Genomic DNA, 26,514 nt, shown 5'->3' with positions numbered 1-26,514 from the left:
CCCACATGTTTGTTAATGCTTGCATTTGTATGCTAATTTACTGCCATTCATGTATCTGTCTTGCATCCAATCTCAGCTATAATCACCCAACACTTACGCATCTTGATTCTAAGTGGCCTTTCCTGACAGCAGCCCCTTACCCACCTCCTGTAAGTAAGGCTTGCAGAAACTGTTTCACTGTATCTGACAAAGTGTGCTTGCACACAAAAACTTATACAATTAATAAAACATTGTTGGTCTTGAAGATGCCACTAGACTCAAACTTTGTTCCTAATAATTTGAGTTTGACCTATATTGCTAGAGATTTGGGGGCAAAGTCTGGGGAGGGGAGGCAACATATAAGGGACATGATCCACTAGAGTCTACCACCCAAAGCTGCCATTTTCTCCAAGATAACGGACCTGTGCAGTGTGGAGATCAGCTGTAATTCTGGGAGAACTTCAGGTACCACCTGGAAACTGGCAACAATACCTCCATTTAAAAAAGAACCAAGGCCTTACACATCAGCAGCTCAAACATTATTAGCCCAGGAGCTTCATCCAGGATCTACTTTGTGTGACACAGATATGCGTCACCATTCACTGAGGGACTACAGCTGACTTTTTAAAAATAGGCTTGTATCCTTTACAGTTCTCCAAGGAGAGCATTAACTTGGGAATGCAGTAGAGTCTTGTTTCAGCTGGCAAGCTTCCAGCTCCCCTTCTGTGAGCCATTTCCTCCCAAGAAATGTAAATGCCAACTTAAGAAAGCCCTTTCACTCTCACCAAGGCCAAGAAAGAAACTGCCTCATGGAAACCAAGGGTGTCATTTAAAAGGGTGCAAGACACAGTGACTCCAGCTGGTTGGCTGGTAGGAATGTGTGTGTTTGTGGGGGTGGGGGGTGGGGATTAGAGATCTTTCAGCATCCGTCTTGTGTGGATGTGAGAATACTGTTAATGTAGGGTAGAAAGTCAAAAAGTGCCACTGTAGTTGTAAAGTGGATTCCAGCCACATAGGTTTTGTAGCTTCAGTGGAATTCTGGTTTTTGGGAGTTCCAAGAGAGGACATAAAACTGGCAAGGAGAGAGAAAGAACAAGAGGGGCTTTCCTTGAGAAAGCAGGTGTTTGCTGCCAGTCTAAAATAGCCTCATCTTTTCTCTTAGCCTCACAACTACTGGCTTTGTAGTCACACCACAAAAGTGGGAAAGGAAAAAAACCAATTTAAAGCATTGTGTGTGAAAACAGCCTTTCAGAAGCAGTTTGTGTGGATCAAAAACAGGGGGTGATGCTGAATTCTGTGGCATCCCACATTTGTACTGGTTTTGAGGGTAAGATCGGTTTTAGAAAAAAACAGCATCATCTAAATTGGAGCCCCAATATTATAGAATCTGAAATGGTCCTGTGAGATCCCCAAAAGCTGCTAAACTTTGCTGATCCAGTGGCTGAGGCTTTTTAAACTATAGATTGAACCTGGAATCTTTTGCATGCACAGCAGATGCTCTGCCACTGCTCTGTAACCCCGCCCCCCCAACATCAATGAAGCTGCCATGCACTGAGTTAGACAACTGGTGATTCTCATCTTGTGTTGTCTATTCTTGCTGGCAGTGATTCCCCAGGTCCTTGATCCTTCTCAGCCCTGCTAATCACAACCTTTAAACTCAAAATGCTGACAATTTATCAGGTGCCGAATCTCTCAAGATTTTCTGTGCCAAGTGAAAACATTCCTTCTTAATTTCAGCTTTTTGTTGATGTGCATCTTGGCTGACCCATGTAGTCAGAACCATCACCTCATTTCTTCTAATAGTTTAGCACTGTTTTATATTTTAACATACGTTAATCACTGCGATTGTTGATGAAAGTTTGCACTGAATACTTTTACCTTGAATATTGATTTTATTTCTGATGTTTAGGGATGGACACAAACCAAGAAAAGGAGGTTGGCTCATGGTTCATGATGTGCCCCATTCATGAACCACGAACTGTCACAAATGTTTAGCCACCTTATGAACCTGCTAGGTTTGTGAGATTAACTTCATCTCTTTTTTGGAGAAAGTTACTACCTTGCTGGATCAGGGGAATGCTGTTGACATAGTTCCCCTCCCCCAGTAAGGTTTCTGATAAGGTTCCAGATAACATTCTTGTTGACAAGTTGGTAAAATATGAATTGGATCCTATTACTATTAGGTGGATCTGTAACTGGTTGACAGATCACACCCAAAGAGTACTTGTTAATAGTTCCTGATCCTCTTGAAGAGGAGTGACAAGTGGAGTGCCTCAAGGATCTGTCCTGGGACCTGTTCTTTTCAACATATTCATAAATGATTTGGATGAAAGAATAGAGGGGATGCTTATTAAATTTGCAGATGATACTAAACTGAGAGGGGTAGCAACTATGGAAGAAGACAGAGTCAGGATACAGGATGATCCTGACAGGCTGGAAAACTGGGCTAAAACAAATAAAATGAATTTAAACAGGGATGTAAAGTTCTGCTTTTAGGTAGGAAAAATCAAATGCATGATTATAGGATGGGGAGACTTGTCTTGGCAGTATGCGTGAAAAGTATCTAGGGGTCTTAGTGGTCCATATACTAAACAAGAGTCCACAGTGTGATGCAGTAGCTAAAAAGCCCAATGCGATTTTAGCCTTCATCAACAGAAGTATGGTGTCCAGATCATGTGAAGTGATGGTATCACTTTACTTTGCTCTGGTTAGACCTCACCTAAAGTATTGTGTTCAGTTTTGGGCACCACAATTTAAGAAGGATATAGACAAGCTGGAACACATCCAGAGGAGGGCAATGAAGATGGTGAGGTGTCTGGAGACTGTCCTACGAGGAAAGGTTGAAGGAGCTGGGTATGTTTAGCCTGGAGAGGAAATGACTGAGAGGTATTTGAAGGGTTGTCATATATAGGATAGTGTGGAGTCGTTTTTCTGTTGCCCCAGAAGGTCAGATCAGAACCAGCACGTTGAAATTAAATAGGAAGAGTTTTCAACTAAACATTAGGAAGAACTTCCTGACAGTTAGAATGGTTCTTCAGTGGAACAAACTTCCTCAGGAGGTTGTGGGCTCTCCTTCTTTGGTGTTTTTAAACAGAAGCCAGATGGTCATCTGACAGCAATGCTGATTCTGTGAACTTAGGCAGATCATGAGAAGCAGGGCAGGAAGGGTTGCATCAGTGCTTAGTTCTCATGGCCCTTTCTTACATGCCCAGGGAAATGCTGATCACCACTTTAGGGTTAGTCAGCAATTTTTCTCCAGGCCCCTTTGGACAGGGATCCTGGGGTGCGGTCACACATCACATTAAAAGTGGGTGTGCAGCGCTCAAATTTGAACTGCTGAATATTAATTCGATGCAGGGCTGTTCAGACGAGCATCCAAGAATGCGACTCATTCTGTTGTTGAGCGATCAGACATCCAATACTATCATGCTCTTTTCTTGCAGCATGCGTGATCAGATGGTGCTTTCTGGGAGGGGGGGGGTCCACTGAACATGTGCCCAACTGTTTGGAGGTGGGAAATCAAACACTGCTTCAGAGGCGGGGGTGGGGGAGGGGGGGAAGTTTCCGGAATTAACGTTGCGGATTCAAACCAGGGAATTGCCAAGAATTACTTTCCTAGAAATTGGAAGTGACAATGATATTTGGAAATCCTCCACATTGAAAAAAAAAAGATTTTTTTCCTGTTCTGAATAGTGGGATAATGTTTCCCCCCGACCCTCCGATCCTGTGTTGATCAGAGAAGCAGAAGTGTCACCTCAGTTTCCCGGATGATCTGGGAATGCACGTCTGCTGGGGCTTTTTTAAAAAAAAAAGGTGGGAGGGGCGGTAAACATTCCAAGGGGCAGTATCGCGTGTGAGCTGTCCAAACAGGAAAAAGCCAATCTTATGCCACTTTTTTGAAAAAGGGCTGGACTTTCTGCGCTGTCTAATTAATGTGGCATTGACCCGCAGCAAGCCAGGATGACCATGGATGACGCTCAATTGCCAGATGTGGATGTCTGGATGAACACATTTAATCCGTCAGCGAGATGGAGCTGTGTTGCCACTAATGGTACTTCTGACTGCACCCCTGGAGAGTTTTTTTGCCATCTCCTGGGATTGGAACAGCACTGGTGCTATGTGGGGGAGGAGGTAACTGTAAATTTTCTGCATTGTGCAGGAGGTTGGACTAGATAAGCCTGGCGGTCCCTTCCAACTCTATGATTATATGATTTACAGGGTGGTAGAATGGGCCCCCACCATGCTAGGGGAATCAAACTCACAGGGGATCTTCAGCTGACTCTCCTCTACTTGCCCTTCAAGTTTGGTGAGGATTGGATTTACAGGGTCTGAGTTACAGCTCCCCAAAGAAGGTGCCCCCTGGAAAGTGCTTTCTGGGAAAATGACTGGTACACAATGTAGTGACACATACCCCAGCCCTCTCATCACTTCCTACTGTATTTAAAGTGTTCCTTCAAAGACAGGAGAAGTTGCAGCTGAATCTTTAAAAGGGCAAGTCCCACAACACACTCACCTGCTGGCTCTCTTGATAAGGGGGAGGGGGCACAGTCTGTGTGGCCATCATTGTCAGAGCTGGCGCTGGGGAGACATGTTGCATCATGGGATTGATTCACATCTAGAACCTGTTGGCAGGAGAAAGTTCAACTTGATTAAGGAACCGAAAGAACTCCTCTCTGAAAATGAAACCAAACGCTAAACACAAAGCCAAACTGCATCAAACTAACTCCATTATGAAAAATAGATCCAGGTGGGCAGCCTTGCTGGTCTGAAGCAATAGAACAAATTTTGAGTCCAGTGGTATCTTTAAGGCCAACAAAGTTTTATCCAAGGTGTAAGCTTTCGTGCGCACACATACTTCCTCAGACACATTTCTATCTATATATTAGGGATGGGCATAGACTGGGGCAGCTTGGTTCGAGGCTTACAAATGGAGCTGCCCCAAACCAAACCCTGAACTGAACCCCCAAGCAAAAATCCCACCCAAATGGAACTGGCTTGGGTCCCCCTGGTGATGCACTTGCATCACTTCCAGGTGGCTTCCATGCCATCCAGAAATGATGCAAGCGTGTCACCCCCCAAATGCACTTATGTCACTTCTGGGTGGTGTCAGGCACTGCCCCCAACATGCCCATGTTACTACCTTGCTGGATAGCATTGGGTGATGTGCTAGCATCACTTCTGGATGATGTGGATGCACCGGAAGCAGCGCCCAACACCACCTGGAAGTGGCATGCACAAGTTTGGGGCTGAACACCTGAACTGAACCAATCAGAAGCTTGGTGAATGTTTGTGGAAGGCCCCTTTTTGAACCTCGGTTTGGGGTGTGCAAATCAGGCAAAGTTCTGCCCTGACTTCATCTCAGGTTTGGGTCTGTGCCCATCCCTACTATATATATGAACTGTTAACCTCCATTCCAATGTGCCTGAGAAAGTCTGCATGCCCACATACATTCACACCTTGAATAAAACTACATTGGTCTTAGAGGTGCCTCTGGACTCAAAATTTGTTCCATCAGGAAAGGATACATGAAGAGCTAAGATCTGATGGAGGATTATAAGCAAATTTCTTCTTTTCTTCCATGGACACAGCAAAGATTTCTCTTTGGCTATCATTATAAGGACCTGCCCACCAAGGAAACCAATTAATCAAATCAAGTGCTTATTTGCGTATGTGAAACAGGCATCAAGACTCAAAACCCACTGAGATGGCTTATCACTTCAAACACAATTCTTTACAACTAGGAGTAATTCAAACATCCATCTATGATTCAGTGGCTGCAGCCAGAGAATGCAGTAAGTCATGGTCTGCAAACTGTGATTTGGGACAGTTGTGACATTCAGATGTACACTGCCACATTTTTGGGAGTAAGTTAAGATATCAAACCAGGGTTTGCAGCTGGTTTGTCAACCACTGTAGCAATTACAGGTTCCTGAATTTACAAGTTTGTTGAGTAGAACCAGCCCTCATTGAAAGGGCAGACTGCCACAGAAGCAGGATTTTTTCCTTGCTGGAAGGCGGGAGAGGAACTACAAGCAGACAAACCAGGATTTATAGAGAAAACCAGAACTGACTTACCAATGGCAGATTGTTTGTTGTGCAAAACATAGTTTAAGTGAGCTGTGATGTCTGAATACAGCTACCGACTGATGTACAAGCACCTGAGATTCAACCTCAGTTTTTCTTGAGAAACCCTCCAATTTACCCATCCTTTCTTTTATTGCCTACAACTCATGTCAGAATGATGGCAGAATAAAAAAATTGGGACTTCATTGTCTTTCATCAACAAAGAAAAATTTCCCTGGTTTTCAAGGTCTGTTCTAATTAATATCTATGGCACCAGAGCTCCACCACTATTCCCTTAAGACTTCAGTTTAAATTATCTACTCCTGCTGATTCAAAGTTTAATTTTAGCTGGCGTGGCTCTATGTCCTTCGTAGTTGGTAAAGGGGTTTATTTGTTATTAGTTTTATATGGCTGCATCCAAGAATGTAGACTCTGAACATAATTAGATTCCTGAGTTCAAAGTTTACAATTCTGGAACTAAAAACAAGGAGAGGGAAGAATATAGTGAAGGCTTATAAATGTTACATTCAGGGCTAATTCAGACAATGTTTGATGTCGAAGGGAACCTTTTATGAAGAATATGGCCAATATGCACATAGGAAGTTCTTAGCAGTTCCTTACTCCAAAGCTACTTTCATGACTAGGGTGTGGCCAATCTTGCTAGGAATTGGCCCTGGACTGATTGAAATGAAGCAAAGCCAGTATGGAGTAGTGATAAGCATGCTGCACTAGAACTGGAGAGATCCAGAGTTCAAATCCCCCTTTACCCTTGAAGCTTGCTAAGTGTCTTTGGGTCAGTCACACTCACTCAGTCTAACCTCTTTTATAAGGCTGTTGTGAGGAAACAATAAAAGTGACAACTGTGCATGCTACCCTGATCTTCTTGGAGGAAGGGAGGAATTGTGCAAGGAAGGGAGGGTGTGACAAACTGACCTCTTGCAGCTAGGGTTGCCAAGTCCTCCCTGGCCACTTGGGAGAAGGGGGGGGGGGTAGAGTTGCCAGTTCTGAGTTGGGAAACTCCTGAAGATTTGGGGGTGGAGTCTGAGGAGAACAGGGACCTCAGTGGGGCACAATGCCATAGACTCCACTCTCCAAAGCATCCATTTTCTGCAAGGGAGCTGATCTCTGTAGTCTGGAAATCAGCTGTAATTCCAGGGGACCCCCAGGTCCCACCTGAAGGCTGCCATCTCTACTTGCAGTTAAAGCTGCCCTGAACTATTGTAGAGGCCAGGCCATGTCCGATGGCCTGATCTGGCCTGTTATTTCTCAGGAGGCTTTTAAGTTCTGGTGAACCTTCATACTGTTCTCTTACTTAGCTAGCATTCAGCTGGTATTCCTAGGATGAGGACCTGATGTGGAACTGAGATCTGAAAACATGGTACAACAAAACATGAGATAGGTCTCACTAAAACAAAACAACAAAACATAAGATAAGATAAGTCTCACTAAAAGAACAGCTGTAACCCCCACCCCATTCCAATAATGGGAAGCAACCTCTATATATGGGCAGGAAACCAAGTTTTGTTGATGCAGACTGCAGAGCACACATACTCTGGATTAAAGCACACGATTCTTATTTGACTTAATTAAAGATTACGCTTCTTTTTCATTTAAATGACGGCACTGGATCTTTTAGTTCTGAATACAGCTGGCCTGCGGTTTCTACCCACTACCTACTAAAGCTTTGATCACTTTGGTGTTGTTTATGCCTTAAATCAGTTTTGACTATTATTAATAAAGTACATTTTGAAAACAGGGTTGAAAAACAATGAGCTCATTAAAAGGAGCGTTCATTAGAACTTGTTGACATTAAACCCATTAGACCAATTAACATTCCATTAAGTGGAACTGAGCCTTCCTTGGAGCATCAATGAGTTAATTCTACATCATGATAATTGCTCCGCCAGCGCCTGAGAGGTGTATTCTCAAATGTGGGAATTAACAACAGACACTCCCTCCCGAGAAAAATAAACCAGGACTAATTGTGAAGCCTTAAGGCACTTGGGCTAGCAACCAGAGGACCGACATCCTCTTCCAGGCACGGAGCACCATTTCTGGCTAAAGCCAATGTTTCTAGCAGATGTGAATGTTAACTGCCTGTGCTTCGAGGATGTGAAGCTCGTGGGAATGTGCACGTTTTTAAGAGGAAAAAGGAAAGAAGTTTGTGATTTTTCTAAGAGAGGTGCTAAATTCTGACGTCACAAAAATGTAGCTGGACTGCTGTTCTCCAAAACAGAAAGTGTCTGACTCCAAGGCCTCATTTTCTCCAAGCTGAGCATTTGAAAAAGAAAGTCATAAATTCTTTAGAGTTTAATTCATCTCCAGTTAATATAGTGCTAATGAATTCCTGGCTGAAAGCCCACATAGCTCTGAGCGGAGATAACAACTGCAGTTTGGCTGGAAGTTGAAGTGCACTTACTAGGAAACAAGTTCAGTTGGACTTACTTCCAAGTAAACACATATTGAATTGGGTTCTTAGGGCCAGACTACAGATTATGTTGCTTTAACGTGCAAGAAGAACTATGCTGAGGGAGGGTCACAATATGGATTGAGATTGTTGCCTCTGGGGCAAGGGCGGACCCTTTTCCCCATGCCAATTGGCCGTGGACCATTTTTGCTGGGCAAATGGCATGGTGAAAAGGGTCCACACACCCATCCCTCAGTGCCTGGTTGGGGAGAACAAACAAATATCTTTCCTCTAGCACAGCCGCTGACATCACCATTTTTCACACAGGACTTTTTGTTGAAAAAGCCCAGCAAGGAAAAATTTGCATATTAGGCCACACCCCGAGAGAGCAAGCCAGCTGGAACTGTGTTCTTGTGCGTTCCTGCTAAAAAAAAAGCTCTGGTGACTAGTAGCAGTGATGGTGGATTGCAACTGGGAAAATGGCATGAAAGGAAAGAGCTAACCTACCTCCATGATAAAAATTGCACATGGAGAGTGCAGCTACTTTTAAAAAGTGCTTTTAGGGAGACCCAGTCTTGGATTGCCAACTTAACGTTCATTTCAGCTCCTACTCTAAGACAACACAAAGAAGCTTTTTAATAACAAAAGTACCTTCCACCAGCTTGGATTGCAGCCCTTCTTAGAAAGCAATAACCTTACAACAGCTGTCCATGCTTAAGTTAGATTACTGCAATGTGCTTCACATAGGGCTACCTTTGAAGACCTCTTGTAAACTTCAACTGATTCAAAATACTGCAGCTAAGAGGCTGACAATTAGGTGCCACTGTGGGCATATTTCCCTCTCTTGCAAGATCTACAAGGGCTTCAAAGTGTTGATTGGACCTATAAAGCCCTAAACTTTCTGGGATCAAGACATGTGAAGGACAACTGGATTCTAATCATATAGATCAGCCAATTTTCTGTAACTTGAGCAAGACAAGAAGCAATCAGGGAGGCAGCCTTTTGGGCTGTTGTGCCACGTCTCTGGAGCATCCTCACCTGTGAAGCTTACTGGGGCCATCATTGGCAGTGCTTAGATGCCAGGTACGCCTTTGGCTGACTCCTCCCTTCTATTCTGTCATGCTTCTTTCAAAATTTTAATATGATACTTCCTGGAGTGACTGATTTTTGTGTGTTGCTGTTTCTTTCATTGATCTTGCATTTTGCTTTTAGTTAACACACACACACATACACACTATTGTTTTTTCAACTTTCATTCTTTCTAGCTGCTTTTTCTTTGCTTGCTTAAGCAGGATAAAAACGATTTCAATAAATCATTTGAATAAAGGCTTGGATATTCAGTCTTAAGGGGTGGATACAAGCCCAGACAACACGTCTGTGTGAACGTTTTCCACCATGTTTGCCCAACAGCAATTGCCCACTGCCAAGTTGCTCAGAATGCCAGTTGGGGAAAAGGGCAAGTATCTTTACTCTACCTGTCTTGTTTACCACTATGACCAGTAGCAACTTTGGGAGTAGTGTTGAATTGCTATTGGGAAAATGGCATGAGAGAAAAATGGCACGATAAAATGGCGGCAGCCATTTTAGGGCAGCCATTTTGTTGCACCCACCATGCTGTGTCAGAATTCCAAAGATGCCACAGTTTCAATCAAGTTGGGGATTTCAGATCTGTGCCCTGTTGTTGACCCTCCAGAGGGTTAGCTGCTGTGTGAGAAAGGATGCTGGACTAAATGGATCACTGATCCGGTCCAGCACAGCTCTCCTTATGTTCTTACCCTCAAACCAAAGAATGGTGAGAATGTTCTACTGATGGGCAGTGCCTCACAGGAAGACGATAAGAAATGAACATAAGGGCAGGGCATTTAACAAAGCTATCAGCCATTGCTGACTTTATTGCTTGAAATGTCTGCCTTCAACCAGACTTACCAACTTGTGTGCCTCAGGCACCAGTCATTCCTGCCAAGGACTCAGCCATTTCATACTAAGAGATAACATATTTTTCAAACCTACTGTGTACGGAAGGAAACATAATGCAGTCCAAGCACACCATTTCAGTGGAAGAAGAGCTGCCTGACTCTGCTCCTTGCTGGTGCTGAACATCCATAATTAGGATTTCTTTGCAGTTTTTTTTAAAAACGTAAGTAACAGCCCCATAGGGCTGTTTTGAAGATCCTGAGGAAGGCTGCTGAGGAAGGGCATTTTTAACCCTTTTAACTCCCATGACCCTTCTACCATTTAAACCCCACCCCCAAAGCTGCAATTAGCTCCAGAGTTTGTATGTGTAGGGAAGCCACTTACAATACCTATCACCAGGCCTTGGATTCAGCGAGAGCTCACAGGAGTGCAGCTTCTGAACCTTTCTGATAGTTCCACCTCCTTCTTCCCACCTTGTCACTGAATAGTATGTGCAGCTGCATAACAATCCCTGGATGAGCTCCACCACCTTTTTTTCTACAAAATGAGCCCTGCTTATCGCTGTCTCCAATGCAATGCTAACTGGGGGCAATCCAGGTCCAAGTGGGCAGCTATGTTGCTCTGAAGTAGCCGAACAAGTCTAAATCCAATAGCACCTTTAAGACCAACGGAGTTTGTATTCAAGGTATAATCTTTCATGCGCAAGCACACCACTTCAGATACGCTGGGGGCAATTTAAAATACTTGAGAGAAAAAGGTTTAACCAGGCCCAGGAAGTACTCATTATTAGGCCACACCCCCTGACATCACCATTGTTTCACACAGGGCTTTTTTTGTAGAAAAGGCCCAGCAGAAACTCATTTGCATATTAGGCCACACCCCCTGACACCAAGCCAGCCGGGACTGCGTTCCTGTGTGTTCCTGCAAAAAAAAAAAAAAAAAAAAAGCCCTGGGTTTAACACCGCCTCTTGATGTTCAAAACAGCCAGGCAGTTCTGCTGATTTGCTTTAAAAAAATGTAGGTAATCGTAAATGTAGATTTCTCAAGTCATGCCTACTTTGAACTTCAGTTCAGTAACCTAACAAAGATCCAAAGATTTCTGGGGCACAATGAAACATCCCTGAACAGCAAGAGAAACCACTTTAAGAAACCACCTACACAAGCCAACACTGAGACAGCAACTTGCAAAAAGTGCCACATGCAGGGAACTTGGAGAGAATGTACAGAAGTAGATGTGAGACTTGGTGGATTTCTTGCAAGAGCATTCTGCCTGTCATTTTAGGACGGCGTCATACAGTTCTAAAGGTGCTGGAAACCAACATGTTCTGGTTTGCTGCTTTAGGTGGAATTAATGTGCTGTCTTCCACAGCAGATGTGACTGGCATTCAAAATGCATTATATTTTAAAAATGAATTTAAAATGCCTGGCACCACCAAGACAGTTTCAGAGTATAGTCATGTTGGACCGTACTGAAGAACTAGATTTGAGTCCAGTAGCACCCTAGAGACTGAGAAGTTTTTCAGGGTATAAGCCTTTGAGAGTCAAAGCTTAACCCACAGAGTTTCTAGCTATTCCTAGAGCTACTCAGTGTCGCTTCCCAGTTGTCCCTGGAAGTGATTTCCAGCAATTTCTAAAGCTACCCATTGTCACTACCCGGTTGTACTTGGAAGTAACATAGTAATGTTAACAACGTCACCCCCTCATGTCTCTGCCTGCCAGCCATCCTCAGGATGGCAACCCTGCGTCCAGTCACAACGCCTAGAACAATGTTAAACAAGGGTTTAGAGACAAGAAAACACCCTGCAAATGTTACAGAAAATATGCAGACCCCACAATGAGAACACAGACTCATCCTTGCAGTAAGATATGAGTAGTTTACTGTGCCTTACACTGGGTGCATTCACATGACGCTAAATAATGTGTTTTGCAACTGGATTTTTACCGTGTAAGAATAGCAAAAATCCAGCTGCAAAATGCATTATTTACTGTCGTGTGAACGCACCCACGCCAAGTAGCTGCCTTGTCACTGAGCACCTCCCCAAGAAATGGCGGCTGTTCACATTATAGGTAGCAGCATTTAAACATCCCCTATGCCATTTTCCCTAGATGTTAGTTGCTGATCACAGACTAGGGCATCCACTTTCTCAGTTGCTTCCCAGACAACTAAGCATATAGGGTAAGCACTTCAGGCACCATTCACAAAACTAGTATTCAGATTCTTTTGTGCAAAGTTAAATGAACACCAAGAAAACTTAGGAGATGTGGGGCAATCAATTTTCAAACATCTTCGCCTTAAGTTCAAGAAGCATCATAGGACTGAAGCCTCTTTTGGAAAATCAGAAGCTGAAACACTGGTGTTCCCCAGAACATCCTTACATGTTGTGGGGGGAAAACAAATAAGGCCATATTGTAAAAATCTTATTATTGTGGGGAAAGGAAATTGTAAGTCCGAGCACAGTTTTCCCCTCTCCACCTACTTGGCTATACATTACAAAGCAAGGCAGGAAAATGAACCCAGAGGGGGTGACCCATATCAAATGGAAGAGAATAGGCACAGAGGGACGTTTCTGGGGACAGAAATGTCCTCTGAGTCAACACACAGCTAGAATTTTACATGCTTCATGTTTTGAGGAATGGTTTTCCTATGGGATCTCTTACTGGTATATTGTAAAAAATATAGAGGAAAAACCAATTTCCTTGCACGGAGAGACCTTTCCCCCTACAGAATCCTGCAGTAAAATTTCATTTTCAAATGAATGGGCTCAGATGTATACAATTTTTCAAAAGTAATATTGAAACAATACCATGGATTCTAAACACCATGAATGCTGTTGCTCCTGTACTGGACAGAGATATAAACAGAAGGAACAGAACTATCACTTTGCCATTGCCCAGAGAAATAGTTCTGTTAGGAGAAGGGAAAGTGTGCATGGAGAATTCAGAGTTTGCAGTCCTAAGGCACTTCCTTGGGAAGGAAGTCTCCCTCAGAGAAGTGGGACTTCCTGCTATGCATGGTTAGGATCAGACTGTAAATCTGAGAGTCCTGTGTTTGCTGTACAGGTTGCTTGCAGAGAGGAGAGGGGAGGCCCATCACCAAGGATACAACTCCTGGAAAAATATTTGAAAACAAACCCCACCCTCCCACTGAGTGGATGAGGCCAGATTTCTCATGAGATGTATTAAGCCCTTTGACTCCCTCCTGAATTAAACCTTTCAGCTACAGCCACAACATTCAGCGTCTGGCTGCAAAGCACTGTAAACAGTGGTTGTCATGTGAGAAAGGGGAAAGAGTTCTGTGCCAGACAAGCTGGATGGATACTAGAGAGTCAGAAATATGTGTTTAGACAAGAAGAAGGCAAAGCATCACATTCCCTCCCCCTCTCTTCCCGCAAGGAACTTCCACTCCCCTCCTATGGTTCATCCTCACAACACTGTGTGGAAAAGTTATTATCACTGGACCAGTTGACTAGGTGATCTTTACAGGGAACCAAGGATTTGAACACAGATCTGTCTGGTCATAACCTGGCCTGCTAACCATTACACTGCACAGGCTTTCAAGTTGCTCGTTTAGCATTCACAATGGATAAAATGAAAAACAGAACTGACCTCAGATAAACAGGTGTGTTTATATATATATATATATATATATATATATATATATATATATATATATATATATATATATATATATATATATATATATATATATATATATATATATATATGAAGTTGAGTATGTCTTCCTCACTGACTAAATTCATACTATCATAATGGACAAATGAACTTGCCTTTACTGAATCAGTATCTATCAAGGTCAGTATTGTCTATTCTGACTGGCAGTGGTGCTTCAGGGTCTTAGGCAGAGGTAGGGTGGCCAACCTCCAGGTAGTCTCTAGAGATCTCCTTGGATTACAAATAATCACCAGGCGACAGAAGTCTGTGCACCTGAAGAAAATGGCTGCTTTGGAAGGTGGATTCTATGGCATTATACCCCATTGATGTCTGTCCCCTCCCCAAACCCCACCCTCCTCAGTCTTCACTCCCCAAATCTTTAGGTATTTCAGAACCCAGAGTTGGCACTGCTAGAGAGTTACAATATCTGCCACCTATTATTTTCAGCTGGGGAGGCTGGGAGTTGACTTGGGATCTCCTCTGTGCCAAGCAGATGTTCTGCTATTGAACTGCATCTCCTCCTAAATAAATCATGTGGGGCATTGTTTAAACTGTGGATTGTGCATGATTGATTGTTAGTAGTAAATCCCAGTTGCTGTGCAAACCCCAGTTTTCCAGCATCTCTCCTCCTCTGCTTCTCTGCAGGAGGGGTATCTTCTGTATTGCCATCTGATCATCTTATATGTACAGGATGTGGCCTGAATTCTTCATCAGCCATAGCTGACCTCCTGCTTCCTACACTTGGTTCTATAAGTCCCTGAATTATCTGGACCAAAGGTGGGAAAGGCCTAATACTGTTAAAAGCCTTGCCCTGCTATTGTTTTCTGCATCCCACTTCACGCCAGTCTTTCTCAATCAATGTCCATGATGGGTCTAGAATTTTGATAGATTTATCATGACGGTGGGTGGCTGGAAATCAGCCACTCTTATAGGCATGGAATAGAATGAACAGATGTGGGGACAGGCTCTGACCAGAGCCAGCTCCATTGCAGATGAAATGTGACCTCCCACCTCATTTTGTTTTTCGCATATTCCAGAGGGTGGCAGTATGGCATGTTATTTAATTGTCTCATGCGCCATAAATGTGCTTCCTAAATCACGATCTCTGAACACCCAGAGCTCCTAAATCACAGGGGCTGCTTGTCACAGGATTTACAGCTCTGGGTGTTTTTAGAGAATTGAACTTATAGTCAAATATAAAAACAAATAAAAATGAGAGACAGCTGTTGCTGATAACGCTATATTTATCTCTGGGACACAAATTCGCTTTGCTGCAATAAATATGCCAGGAGCCGCATTCTGTTTGCCGGAAAGATTTGGACAGCTCTCTTTCACTCTCTCTCCGGGAACCTACCGCTATGAATCTCGAAATAATGGTGTAAAGCTGTCACAGATTTCATGTGGCTCCATGGATAAGTCTGAAGGAAAATACACATGCTTAGTTCTGCAGGGTGGGGAAGGGAGAGTCTAGAAAGAGCCGACTGTGAACAGCACGGTGTTAGAAAACAGCAACCTGGATGATCAGAGCAGTGAGAGGCGGATCACAGACAATGGGTGCTTTCAAACGAGGATTGTTTGCAAGTGCATTTTACTATTCTAACATAGTAAAAATCCAGCTACAGAGCACATTATTTAGTGTGTGTGAACACACCCTATGAACCAAAACAGAGCAAAACTAGCTGTGATGCTGTGCAGGGCTACCAAGCCTGGCACTCTGCTTCAATACACAACAATGGATCAATGACACAACTCATGGCCAGGGAATAAGGAATTTCAGCTTCTTCAGCTTGTGGCTTCTGGGCTAATTGTGAGCCAAGCTCAAGTTTCTGCAAAAGTAGAGCTTAGATTGTAAAGAGCTCAGTCACCCTGCCACAGCAATCTCCTTCCTCTTTCCAATGGAAGTGTCCATAAAGGCAGGACTTTTTTGGTAGAAAAAGTCCAGCAGGAACTCATTTGCATATTAAGCCACACCCTGATGTTACCATTGTTTTACACTGGCATTATTTGTAGAAAAAGCCCAGCAGGATCTCATTTGCATATTAGGCCACACCCCCTGACACCAAGCCAGCTGTAACTGCATTCCTGTACGTTCCTGCTCAAAAAAGCCCTGCAAAGAAGCAACAATAGGAGCAGCTCCTCTTTGGGCTTTCTGTAGGCAGCTACAGTACCCAAGGATCCAGAAACCTTAGGTGGGTTTCTCCTTTTCCATGTTCTCTGACCTAGTGGTACTCACTTGAGGGTTCACGGAGATCTGAATTTGCAATTGCCACCAGCCAAAACATCCATGTTTAGTATTACCCTTGTCACAATGTCTGCACTTCAAGCACACCTGCAGTGTACCCATTCCTCCACTGGTAGCTGTTTTATGGTGAGAGACACCTGTCATCCACAAGCCCACTGGGCTCCTTGGTCATTGAGTATAACTGGTCTAATCGCTTTACTGTACTGGCTTCTTTATGTTTCCCAAGGTTCCTGCCACCCAGGATGCTGCTACTGCAGCATTCAAGGGCTAAAATAAGGCCTCAACAACAGCCTTCATCATTACCACCATGGTACCCATGTTTTGAGAAATGGAAGAAGAGCAAAAGAGGGGGGCTTATAACATAATGTAGAAACCTTGTTCTGCTCTCAAAAATACGCTGTTGGATGTGTAACAAGATTTGGAGCTCTAAAATGGCTTGAATTTAAAACAGGTCCAAGTTAAATCTCATGCACATCATGTCTCTTCCAAATCTGCTTTTTTGCTTCGTTAATTTTAGGGGGTTGCAAAACCAACAGGCTGATGCCTGTAACTTGGCCAGTGTCCTGGTTGCACTCTGAGCAGGCCAGGGCTCTTTTAGAACACAGACATGCCAACAACAAACCAAGCAGGAGAGCAAACTAGTAGAGCTGCTGATCCCACAATTGATCAGCAAGGACCAAGGTTATTTATAGATGCTGAGTGCTTACAACTGTAACCAAGGTCAGAATCCTGCAGACACTTTCAGCTGGCCTTAGTCCAGCATCCTGCAAAGCCTCATGATGGAACTTAATCATCATAAGCCTTGTGGATGAAGGAGACGTCCCAGGTAGCCATCTGGGCACTCCTCTGCCAGAGCAGAGCCTCTACCCAAGCTCTCAGTCTTCTACAATCCAAGGGTTTGGGGGGATGCTCATGTGATTTCTGGCAAAGGACAGGTTTCACTAATGGATTCTTCTGTGGCCGCTATATCCTGGTCCTGGTGGATGGCCTAGTTGAGTCTTAGGTGTCTAAAAGCCCAAGAACTGTGGGAATTTCTGGGACCTCAATCTTTGCAGGGTTAATTGCCATGACCACTTCTTCATCTTCTAAAGGCAGGCAATGGCAAACCACTTCTGAACTTCTCTTGCCTTGGGATTGCTGTAAGTCAGCTGCGACATAAGTTTGAGTCTAGTGGCAACAAAACTTTGATCAAGGGTTAAGCTTTCGTGTGCATGCAGACTGCATCAGAAGAAGCAGGGGCCATTTTGTAGAAAAATAGGTGGTGGAGCTCATCCAGGGATTGTTATGCAGCTGCACCTACTATTCAATGGGCAAGGTGGGAAAGGAGGAGGGAGAACCCTCAGAAGGGTTCAGGAGCTATGCTCCTGTGAGCTCCTGCTGAATCCAAGGCCTGAGAAGACGTGTGCATGCACAGGAAAGATTACACCTTGAATAAAACTTTGTTGGTCTTAAAGGTCCCACTGGGCTCAAACTTTGTCCTGCTGCTTCAGATCAACATGGCTACCCACCTGAATCAGCTGTGACTTGACGGGGGGGGAGGGGAGAGGAATAAAAGGTGAAAGTGATGCATACAGGTGGCTTTCCATAAGCTGGAAGCCAAAACATATGCACATGTATCGAGTCATCTGTGAATTTTCAAGGAACACAAGTTTCCCACTTCCCCATTAAGAGGACCCTCAAGAGCAACCTGGGAGCAAATTGTGGTTCTGCAGTGGGAGGAGGGAAAACAGTGGAAATTGACACCTTTTCTTCCAAAGACTCTAAAAGTTGCCAGTACTGTGTGATTTTGTACATGTGATGGACTCCCCGCCCTCCCATAGTTACTAACACATTCATGAAAAGATATGAATAAAGCCAAATCATTATTTGTAGGAGACTTGCCCCCTATTTCTCCCCAAACCAGCTCATAAAGAAAGGATGTCTGAGTGCATATATTCATACATGTGTCAGCTCCACTTATACTGTCACACACAAAAATAAGGTTGACAGATGACACTGGCAATCACTCCCACAGAAACCTCAGTTAATGTAGAGATGGAGGACAACCTCCCCGCCCCCCATCCCCTTCAGTCTTTACTTGGGATGCACTCAGGCTTCCCAAGCTTTTCCAAAGAAAACCTCAGGTCTTTTTGGACAGCTCAGTGTAATCTCAGAAAGTTTTGGCTTATTCCAAATGCTTCCTTGCTGATCTCAGCCTCCCCTGATGGTTTCCATCCTCCTCACTTTAATTCTACTCCCAAATAAGTTTGGAAAGGAAGAGAAGGAAAGTCAGTGTGATGGCTAGAGCGTCAGACTGGGAGATCCAGGTTTGAATCTCCAATCTATTCTGGACATTTGCTGGGTGACCGTAAGCCGGTCACACACTCTCAGGCTAACCTACCTCATAGTGTTAGAATAAAATGGCAGAGAATGATATAAACAGCTTTTGGTCCCCACTGGAAAGAAAGCCATGGTATAAATGAAATAAATACTATGGAGGGTTGAAATCAGAAGTGCCGTGAGTTCATTATGAACCAATCAAATTTTGGAAGGGAGTTTGGCTCAGCTCATAACTGCGGCACCCTGTCTGAACAGGAGGGATTTGTTTCTGAGCTGCCCCTCATTCTGTAAGTCATTCTCCACCTCCAGCTTACATCTACTAGAATACGTGTAGCCTGTGCATATATGCACACTCAAGGTTCTCGTTTGTTGTGTGTTGAATGTAGACTCTACCCACTAAGGGGCAACATGAACCTTTCTTGAATATCCTTACAGTCAAACAGACTACAACATCTCTTCCACTGCGAAGTATCAGAAAGCTGAAAAGAAACGAAATCTGGCTTCGCTCCCTTTAGTTCACCATGTAGAGAAAATATATAATGTAGCTGACCAAAGTCCAACTTCTTTTACTGACAGTTGTTCGTATTTAGCCAAAGTGACCTCTAGAGATCCTTACCAAGTACTCCATTCATCTACAGAAATGGCAGCGCAGAGAGAAATACCCATTTTGTGTTTAGTTTCCGTTGATTAACGGCATGACTTCATGCAGCAGTAAAAATGCCCAGTTGGAATATAAGCTGCTGAATCACTCAAAAGAAAATACAGCTGAGAGGGCTGCCTGCATATGTCTGCGAATGGCATTTATCTGCAACACAAGCCATTCCAAGTAGAATAATAGTTAATGTCCTAAGTTTTATTCATTCTCTCATGCACAACCTGTATTAGCCTGCGCTCTGCTCTGTAGTCAACAAGCACTTCCCTTTACCTGGAACTGCAGAACCCAGATTGCTTTTATAGAATTCTAGAAGTTCATTCTAGAAGTTATTCATGCCTTTATGTCCAGAAGCAGTGGGTTGCATTTGTTGTTCATACAAGTTTGTTTCACAAGTCCTCAGCTGCATGGAGGACTGAATCTTTTCTGCTTGGGTTAGTGACCACATGAGCACTCATCCTGCTACAAATGAAGAGCAAAGGATAGCTCACCGCAACTTCAAGGAGTGATTGCAATTAGTATAATTATTAACAGTAAAATTAATAGCATTCTTATTTTGGGTTGCAAACCACTTTGAATGCAATGCTGAAATTTGGCATATATGAGAACACTATCCTCACGCACAAACAAAGGCAACCTTTTTTTTTTAGTGCTAAAAAAAGACAAAAACATCTACCTGTGAAAATAATGACCTGCCAGCAAACAAAGGAGAGGGGAAGCAGGATTGTATCTAGCCCAACACACTGCAGATGTATCCAACAGGGATTAAGTAAGGGTGCTTTACAAATGTTAGGATGAAGCATCAGTGTTGTTTTTTTCCAGCGCCCACAAACACAACAAATGAAAGAAATATGTCTGGTCCTAAATGATGCTTTGTGAACAGAGTTCCAGTGGGAGAGTTTACACCCAACCTTTCACCTTCAAAACTACCACGCATTTTGAACACATGCTGCTCAGCAGGTGAGGATCCCTCCTCATGATCTTGTTGCCTTCCAACTTGCCCTTTCACCTCCAAGCTGTGATCAGAGAGCTGAACAAAATAGTTCTGTCCTACCAATAGTTCATATGCCAGCAGATACAGATTATAACCAGCAGGCTGTGCAGTACATAGTTCCCTTTGTGTGCACAGGCACTTATATATGTGTGCGCTAGAGGAAAGACGCATCCAGACACCCACTCAAGAGATTTAACTCCCTTGGATCTTGGAGTGAGGGTAGCAATAGTATATCTCAGGTTAGGGCAGATGCCTGGGCCCAGGGCTTCTGGTAGGGCTGACCACTGTTGACTCCACCTGCCCCTAGCTTATAGCCTGCCTACTTGCTTGTGAGCTCTCCTGCTGCCCCTGCTCCCAGCTACACATGCTGACCAGAACTTCTGGAGGAAGGGTAGGTATGTGGCTGGGGGTGTGGGTTTGCAAGCTAACTGACAGGCAAGGAAGCATGGGCAAGCAGTGGAAGCAGGAGAAGCAAGCAGAAGGCCCAGCGCTGAGCAGAGGAAAGGAGATAGGCCAATATGTGTCCTGCGCCCACCAACCATACAGGTCATGTTGTAGAGGAAGAGGTGCTGGAGCTCATTAGCACAACTCATTTGCATGTGCCACACACCCCCCCCCCCACATCACCGGAAGGTGTACTAAACTATATCAGCTCAGCATCTACCTTAAAATGCTTCTTGAATTAGAATTGTCATCATAAAACCTTACTCCCATCATACTTTTAAAATTACTTTCTCCTGTGTGGCCACAGTGGCATGATGAAGATTTCCATCTGTCTGCTTTATATGTTTTGGTTATTTCCACATTTTTTTGTGGGGAAAAATATTAGAAAGTTTGTCAAATCTTAGAATTCAGCAAATTTCTCACAGGGGGTTTGAACAATGAAATCCAGAAACAAGTATTGGGTACTTACCCCTTGGGAGGGCAGGGTAAAAAAGAAAGCATAATGCAATTGGCTCTGGAGCTCTGCTCCTGTGAGCTCCTGCCCAAAATGAGGCTCAGAACCAGCCCTGTCTTGGAGAAAGGGCTGCGTTGGAAGATTGAGATGCAATGTCTTTGATATCATCTTTGGAACCATGGATGCAGAATCACTAGCTAGACAGAATACAAACTGTCACTATCCCTAAACTGCACTATCCAGCATGAATTTCCAACATAAAGTAGTTCTTATTTTCTTTTAAACTGATAAGTGGCTTTGTGTAACTCTGTAATCTTACAGCCATATGCTGAAAAGAGATCTGCTGCATTCTGAGCCTTTAGTGCACTCTGCAAAATTTAGGAAGGGACCTGGACTAACATACCAGCTCTCCCAATAGGCTGAACCCCAAAGAACAATGGCAACTCAGAACATTTTCGCAGGACACCTAACATGCAAAGAAAGGAAAGCAGTGATTTAACAGGGATAGGGACTGCTAGTAGCAACTTGGTATACAGGGAAACAGAGAGAATATTTTGTGAGAAGCACAAACGTGTGAATGAGAAATGTTCACTGCATTCAACATTGGCATGAAAGAAGGCACTCATAGTCTGCAATTCATGGCTCTATTATACTGATAGGGGAAAGGTCAGGGATGGGTCAGGAGGCCACTTCCTTGCTCAGTCAAGAGACACAAACAAAAGCAAGGCCCAAGGAGATGTTACAAAGGATAGCGCAGTTGCTGGGTGAAATGCCATGTGTCCCACCTCCCCAAAGGAAGGATTGCCTCACCCTTTGAAAAGCAGGGCTAGAGCACGCTCACCGACCCATCCTCCATTCCCCCCTCGTTCATAAGATCCACATAAAGTATTGAACAACCGAAACGCAAATTTCATTCTGCTCCATGGTATCTCTCCATTCACGCTTCCTTCTTAATCCTTTTCATCTAGCTGCTTGTAACTTCTTGATCTTCAAATCAATTCTGTAAATAGCGGCTGAATATTTCATTATTTTCCTGCCTGGGTTTCTGCATTCTGATGGCCGAATCCACCACCTTCTCTGTTGCACTGTGCAAAGATGCCCAGCTTACTCCTTCAAACTATTTAAGACAGAAGGGAACCCATAACCGACTCCAATTGATTCCCCATCTCTTGGCATGGCCCTTACAAATTTCTTGGGGCACCAGGCTACCTCGCATGCCAAAAATATGCATGTCATTTTGTGTTAAAGGAAGCTGGCCTCCAGATGGTAGATCAGGAGGGGGCACATGCCCCCTGAAAAAGCATTTTTCTTGGTTTTGTCCAGAGCAGCAAAATCGAGCAAGTACACCCCATTCATCCTCAGGGCTTAATTTCTAAAATGTGAAGTGCTCACTGTCAATCATCTTGTACTGAAAGATATTCCTCTAAGCCCCTGCTGTCCTTTTGACGTGTTTAGGCAGTCCTTAGTAGGGTTACCAGCTCCAGACTGGGAAATTCCTGGAGATCTGGGGGTGGAATGTGGGGAAGTGGGATTTGGGGAGCTGAGGGGCCTCAGCCAGATATAAAGCCATAGAGGTCATCCTTCAAAGCAGCCATTTTATCCAGGAGGAGAGATCTCTGTCATCTGACGATCCAGAGGCGTCACTAGGGCAGGGCCAAGGGGGCCATTGGCCCCCCCTAGAGCATTCTCATTGGCCCCCTAGGGCTCTTTGAAGGCAGCAGGCGGCAAGCAATCACAGTCTTTATTGGCGGGAGACGCGGGGAGGCTCTTTCAAGGCAGTGGCGAAGCGAGAGAAGGCCGGGAGGGAAGAGGAAAGCACAGCTCTCCGCAGGCAGGCATTAGAGGGCGAGCAGGCAAACCAGGGAAGGGAGGACGTTGCGAGCCAACCAGCGAGGGAAAGGAGGCTTTAGACGCGCGGGGCGCAGGAGGGAAGGGAAGGGGGCAGGCAGGCAGAGAGCGAGGGAGTCCCTCACGCAGGAGGAAAACAGGCGGCATCGGCCGCGCTCGCAGCAGCAAGAGGAGGAGCGGGTGAGGGGTAGCGCAGGAGCATTGCCGGCAGTGCGCATGAGCGCCAGTGCTGAAGACTCCGCACCGCAGGCGCTGCTGCTGGCGGCGGGGGAGGAGGGGGCAGGCGACGAGGACCCGAAGCGGGCTTCTTTCTCGCTGGTTCTCGCCAGGTGCGCTGAGCTCCCCCAGCCGCCGCTCTCGGCTAGCAACTGGTCTTGCACAAGCCCGCGCCGCCGCCAGCGCCTTGGGAGGGACGGACTGATGGAAGAAGTAGTTTGCAGGACGAGCAGCGCCTCTCCTCAAGTTTCGGGACGGTTACCGTCCCCAAATCTTTCGGCTTCTCCAGGCGGAGGCTTCCTTTGTTCGAACGCGAGGGATTTAGCACCTCTGGGCAGCGCACGAGGACTGCTGCTCTTCCCTCCGAGTCCGGCACACTTGGCCCCAGGGTGCAACCGACTTGGCCCCAGGGTGCAACCCACGCACTTGGCCCCAGGGTGCAACCCACCCCAGTGACGCCACTGTGATCAGTTGTAATTCGGAGAGATCTCCAGTTCCACCTGCAGGCTGACAACCCTGAGGGCATGAAAACTAGAATAAACAATCTGAATTCTCAAAGTATGGAGTAGCATCATGAGATATCTGCAGGGAGATCGTCAGAGTGATCCACTGTTGTTGGAAGAAAAACATTGGTCATGGATTCTTCTGTCCTGGAAGAAGAAGAGTTGGTTTTATACCCTGCCCTTCACTACCCAAAGGAGTCTTGGAGGAGCTTCCAATCCCTTCCCTTCCTCTCCCCACAACAGATACCCTGTAAGGTAGTGGGGGCTGAGAGAGCTCTGAGAGAACTGTGATGATTCAAGGTCACCCATCTGAGTTTATATGGAGGATTGGGGAATCAAACCCGGTTCTCCCAGATTAGAGTCCGCACACTTAACCATTGCAACAAACTGGCAAAATAGCTGACTTTCTCTCTCTGCTCCTCAGCAAGAACTTTACATGGCTGCATGAAGGTGCGCATTGTCTTTATGGAGCATTTCCTTCAGCATATCTTCAAACACCCACGGAATGCAAGCCCCTGGATGCATGACAGCCGGGTTTAAGAATCTCAGTAGGCAAAGCGGAGAAATGGGCCTGGGCTTTTAAGCATTAAAAACTGTTCTGGATACAGGTCTAATTTCACTCTTATGTACAGATCTCTGAAGTCTTTCTGAGAAATTAACAGAACATATGTTTTGAAATCTGTGAACCAACTTCTATTTGACAGGAACTTCTCTCTACCAAGAGAAATGATTTGGCACACAGCTAAAACTAAAGACCCCCTGATTTCCAAGTGCACTGGCTTTCTCACAACATGTGAAATGACAAGATGACATTGCCACCATACAGAATGTGCAACTGTGTCTTTTCTTGCTGTGCCCTAAGTTTGTGCATCCACAATTTTCTTTACTCAGAACCCTCTGGGTAGGGTTCCCAAGTCCAATTCAATAAATATCTGGGAACTTTGGGAGTGGAGCCAGGATACTTTGGGGGTGGAGCCAGGAGACATCGGGGCGGAGCCAGGAACAAGGGTGTGACAAGCATAATTGAACTCCAAGGGAGTTCTGGCCATCACATTTAAAGGAACCACACACCTTTTAAAATGTCTTCCTTCCATAGGAAATAATGAAGGATAGGGGCACCTTCTTTTGGGGCTCATAGAATGGGACCCCCTGGCCCAATCGTTTTGAAACTTGGGAGATACTTTGGGGAGAGTCACTAGATACTATACTGAAAATTTGGTGCCTCTACCTCAAAAAACAGCTCCCCCAGAGCCCCCGAAACCTCCAGATCAATTCCTCATTATACCCTATGAGAATCAATCTTCACATAGAGAATAATGCTCAGCAGACGTGTCCCCCCCCCCCATTTCTGGCGACTCTGAAGAGGATGGGCCTTTCTACTCACGAGTTGCTGCCAACTTCTTCAAAGTAACACAGACACACCATCCCAAGAGGAAGCCTTTCAATCAGCGACTGAAGCCTCCGGAGGTAGAAACGCACATGGTCCTCCGGGAGCAGAGCTCCCCCCCCCACCGGCCAGACTCCCCGAGGAGATGCCACCCGGCAGCCAGAGAGGATGCAAGGACTACGAGTCCCAGCATGCACCTCGGGAAGGGAGGCCGGACTGGAGCAAATAGCAGGCCGGCGGTGGGCAGGTCTTTGTGACCCGGAGGAAGGGAGAAGCCTGAAGCCAGGCAGGGAAAGAGACATGGCGCCGTTCCACCCCACCCCCACTTTCAGATTTTTAGAGACCGGGGGATTAGGCTGCTATTCCAGGGGTCCCCCGGCAGGGCGGGGGGGTTGGGAAGCCTACCTCTGGGGATTGTGCTGGGAACTCTCAGGAGCATCTGGGCAGAGGGGCAGGCCCTGGGCAAATGCTTACCTAGAAGCGATGCCATAGTAGCTGCAGTGCTATAAGAATTCCACCAAACTCTAGGATATAGATTACAGAGATTTGTGGAAATTCCTATAGTGTTGTAGACACTGTGAAATCAATTCCAAGTGCTTTCTCAGAAGCGATGTCATGGCAGCCATACCATCATTCCTCCCCCCATTTTCTTCTCCACTGCTTCCTGAGTGAGCATAGGGGATGCAAACAAGGGGAACACTGGATAATTAAGTCACCAGACAGTATTGCTGATTTCTGTTTTGGATTTTGTATTTGATTTTTCTTAAAGGCTGACATTTTAATAATTATATTGGCTGTTTTGTTAATAGTGCTTTGTCTAACTCTGATTTCCTTCTGTTCTCAATTTATAATGGAAGATGACTCAAGAGCCTTTTAGGCTGAGAGTTGTGAGGCATATGCTTTTTTAAAAAAACAAATACCTGTATTTCCTGTCTCCCTTTCAAGAAGAATACCAAGTAATATAAATGTGATAGTCTTAAAGGTGCTACGGGACTCTTTACTATCAAGTAATATAGAGTGTGCAAGCTACCCAAAGCCAAGCCATACAATTTCTTTTGTACATTATCTCATTTTTATGCTACCCTTTCTCCAAGGAGCTCAAAGTGGTGCACATTGCTTTCCTTTCCCTATTTCAATCTCACAACTCAACTGAGGTAGGTTAGGATGAGAAAGTTTTCACATTGTGCTAGGGATTTGAACCCAGCTCTCCCAGATCCTAGTCCAACACTCTAATAAAATACATTGGCTCTTTGATGAATTGAACCTTGAGATCTCACCATTTGAGTGTGGTTTCAGAAGGCAAACTGAGTGTTAACCTGGGGAAGACACAGTTACCTGTGGCAACTTTTCCACCATCAAATATATTGCATAAAACAACCCCTGTTGAGTTTCCTGGCTGAATAGGAACTTGAATCTAGGC

The 26,514-nt window shown here is 44.8% G+C and overlaps 1 protein-coding gene across 3 annotated transcripts in view; it reads right to left on the bottom strand.

Annotated features, from left to right (window-relative positions):
• PKNOX2 (PBX/knotted 1 homeobox 2) overlaps positions 1-26,514 on the bottom strand; it is a 345,266-nt gene that overhangs the window by 165,283 nt on the left and 153,469 nt on the right. For all 3 annotated transcript variants that reach the window (XM_060250580.1, XM_060250578.1, XM_060250579.1), the window contains one exon: positions 4,493-4,601. In XM_060250580.1, the coding sequence (XP_060106563.1) occupies positions 4,493-4,579 (87 nt within the window). In that variant the 5' untranslated portion in view covers positions 4,580-4,601. The remainder of the gene's footprint in view (positions 1-4,492; positions 4,602-26,514) is intronic.

This window comes from Heteronotia binoei, chromosome 12 (assembly GCF_032191835.1).
Source record: "Heteronotia binoei isolate CCM8104 ecotype False Entrance Well chromosome 12, APGP_CSIRO_Hbin_v1, whole genome shotgun sequence".
In the NCBI taxonomy this organism is placed as follows: Eukaryota; Metazoa; Chordata; class Lepidosauria; order Squamata; family Gekkonidae; genus Heteronotia; species Heteronotia binoei.
Note: the sequence above shows the minus strand (reverse complement) of the source record. Positions and strands in the feature narration are given on the sequence as shown.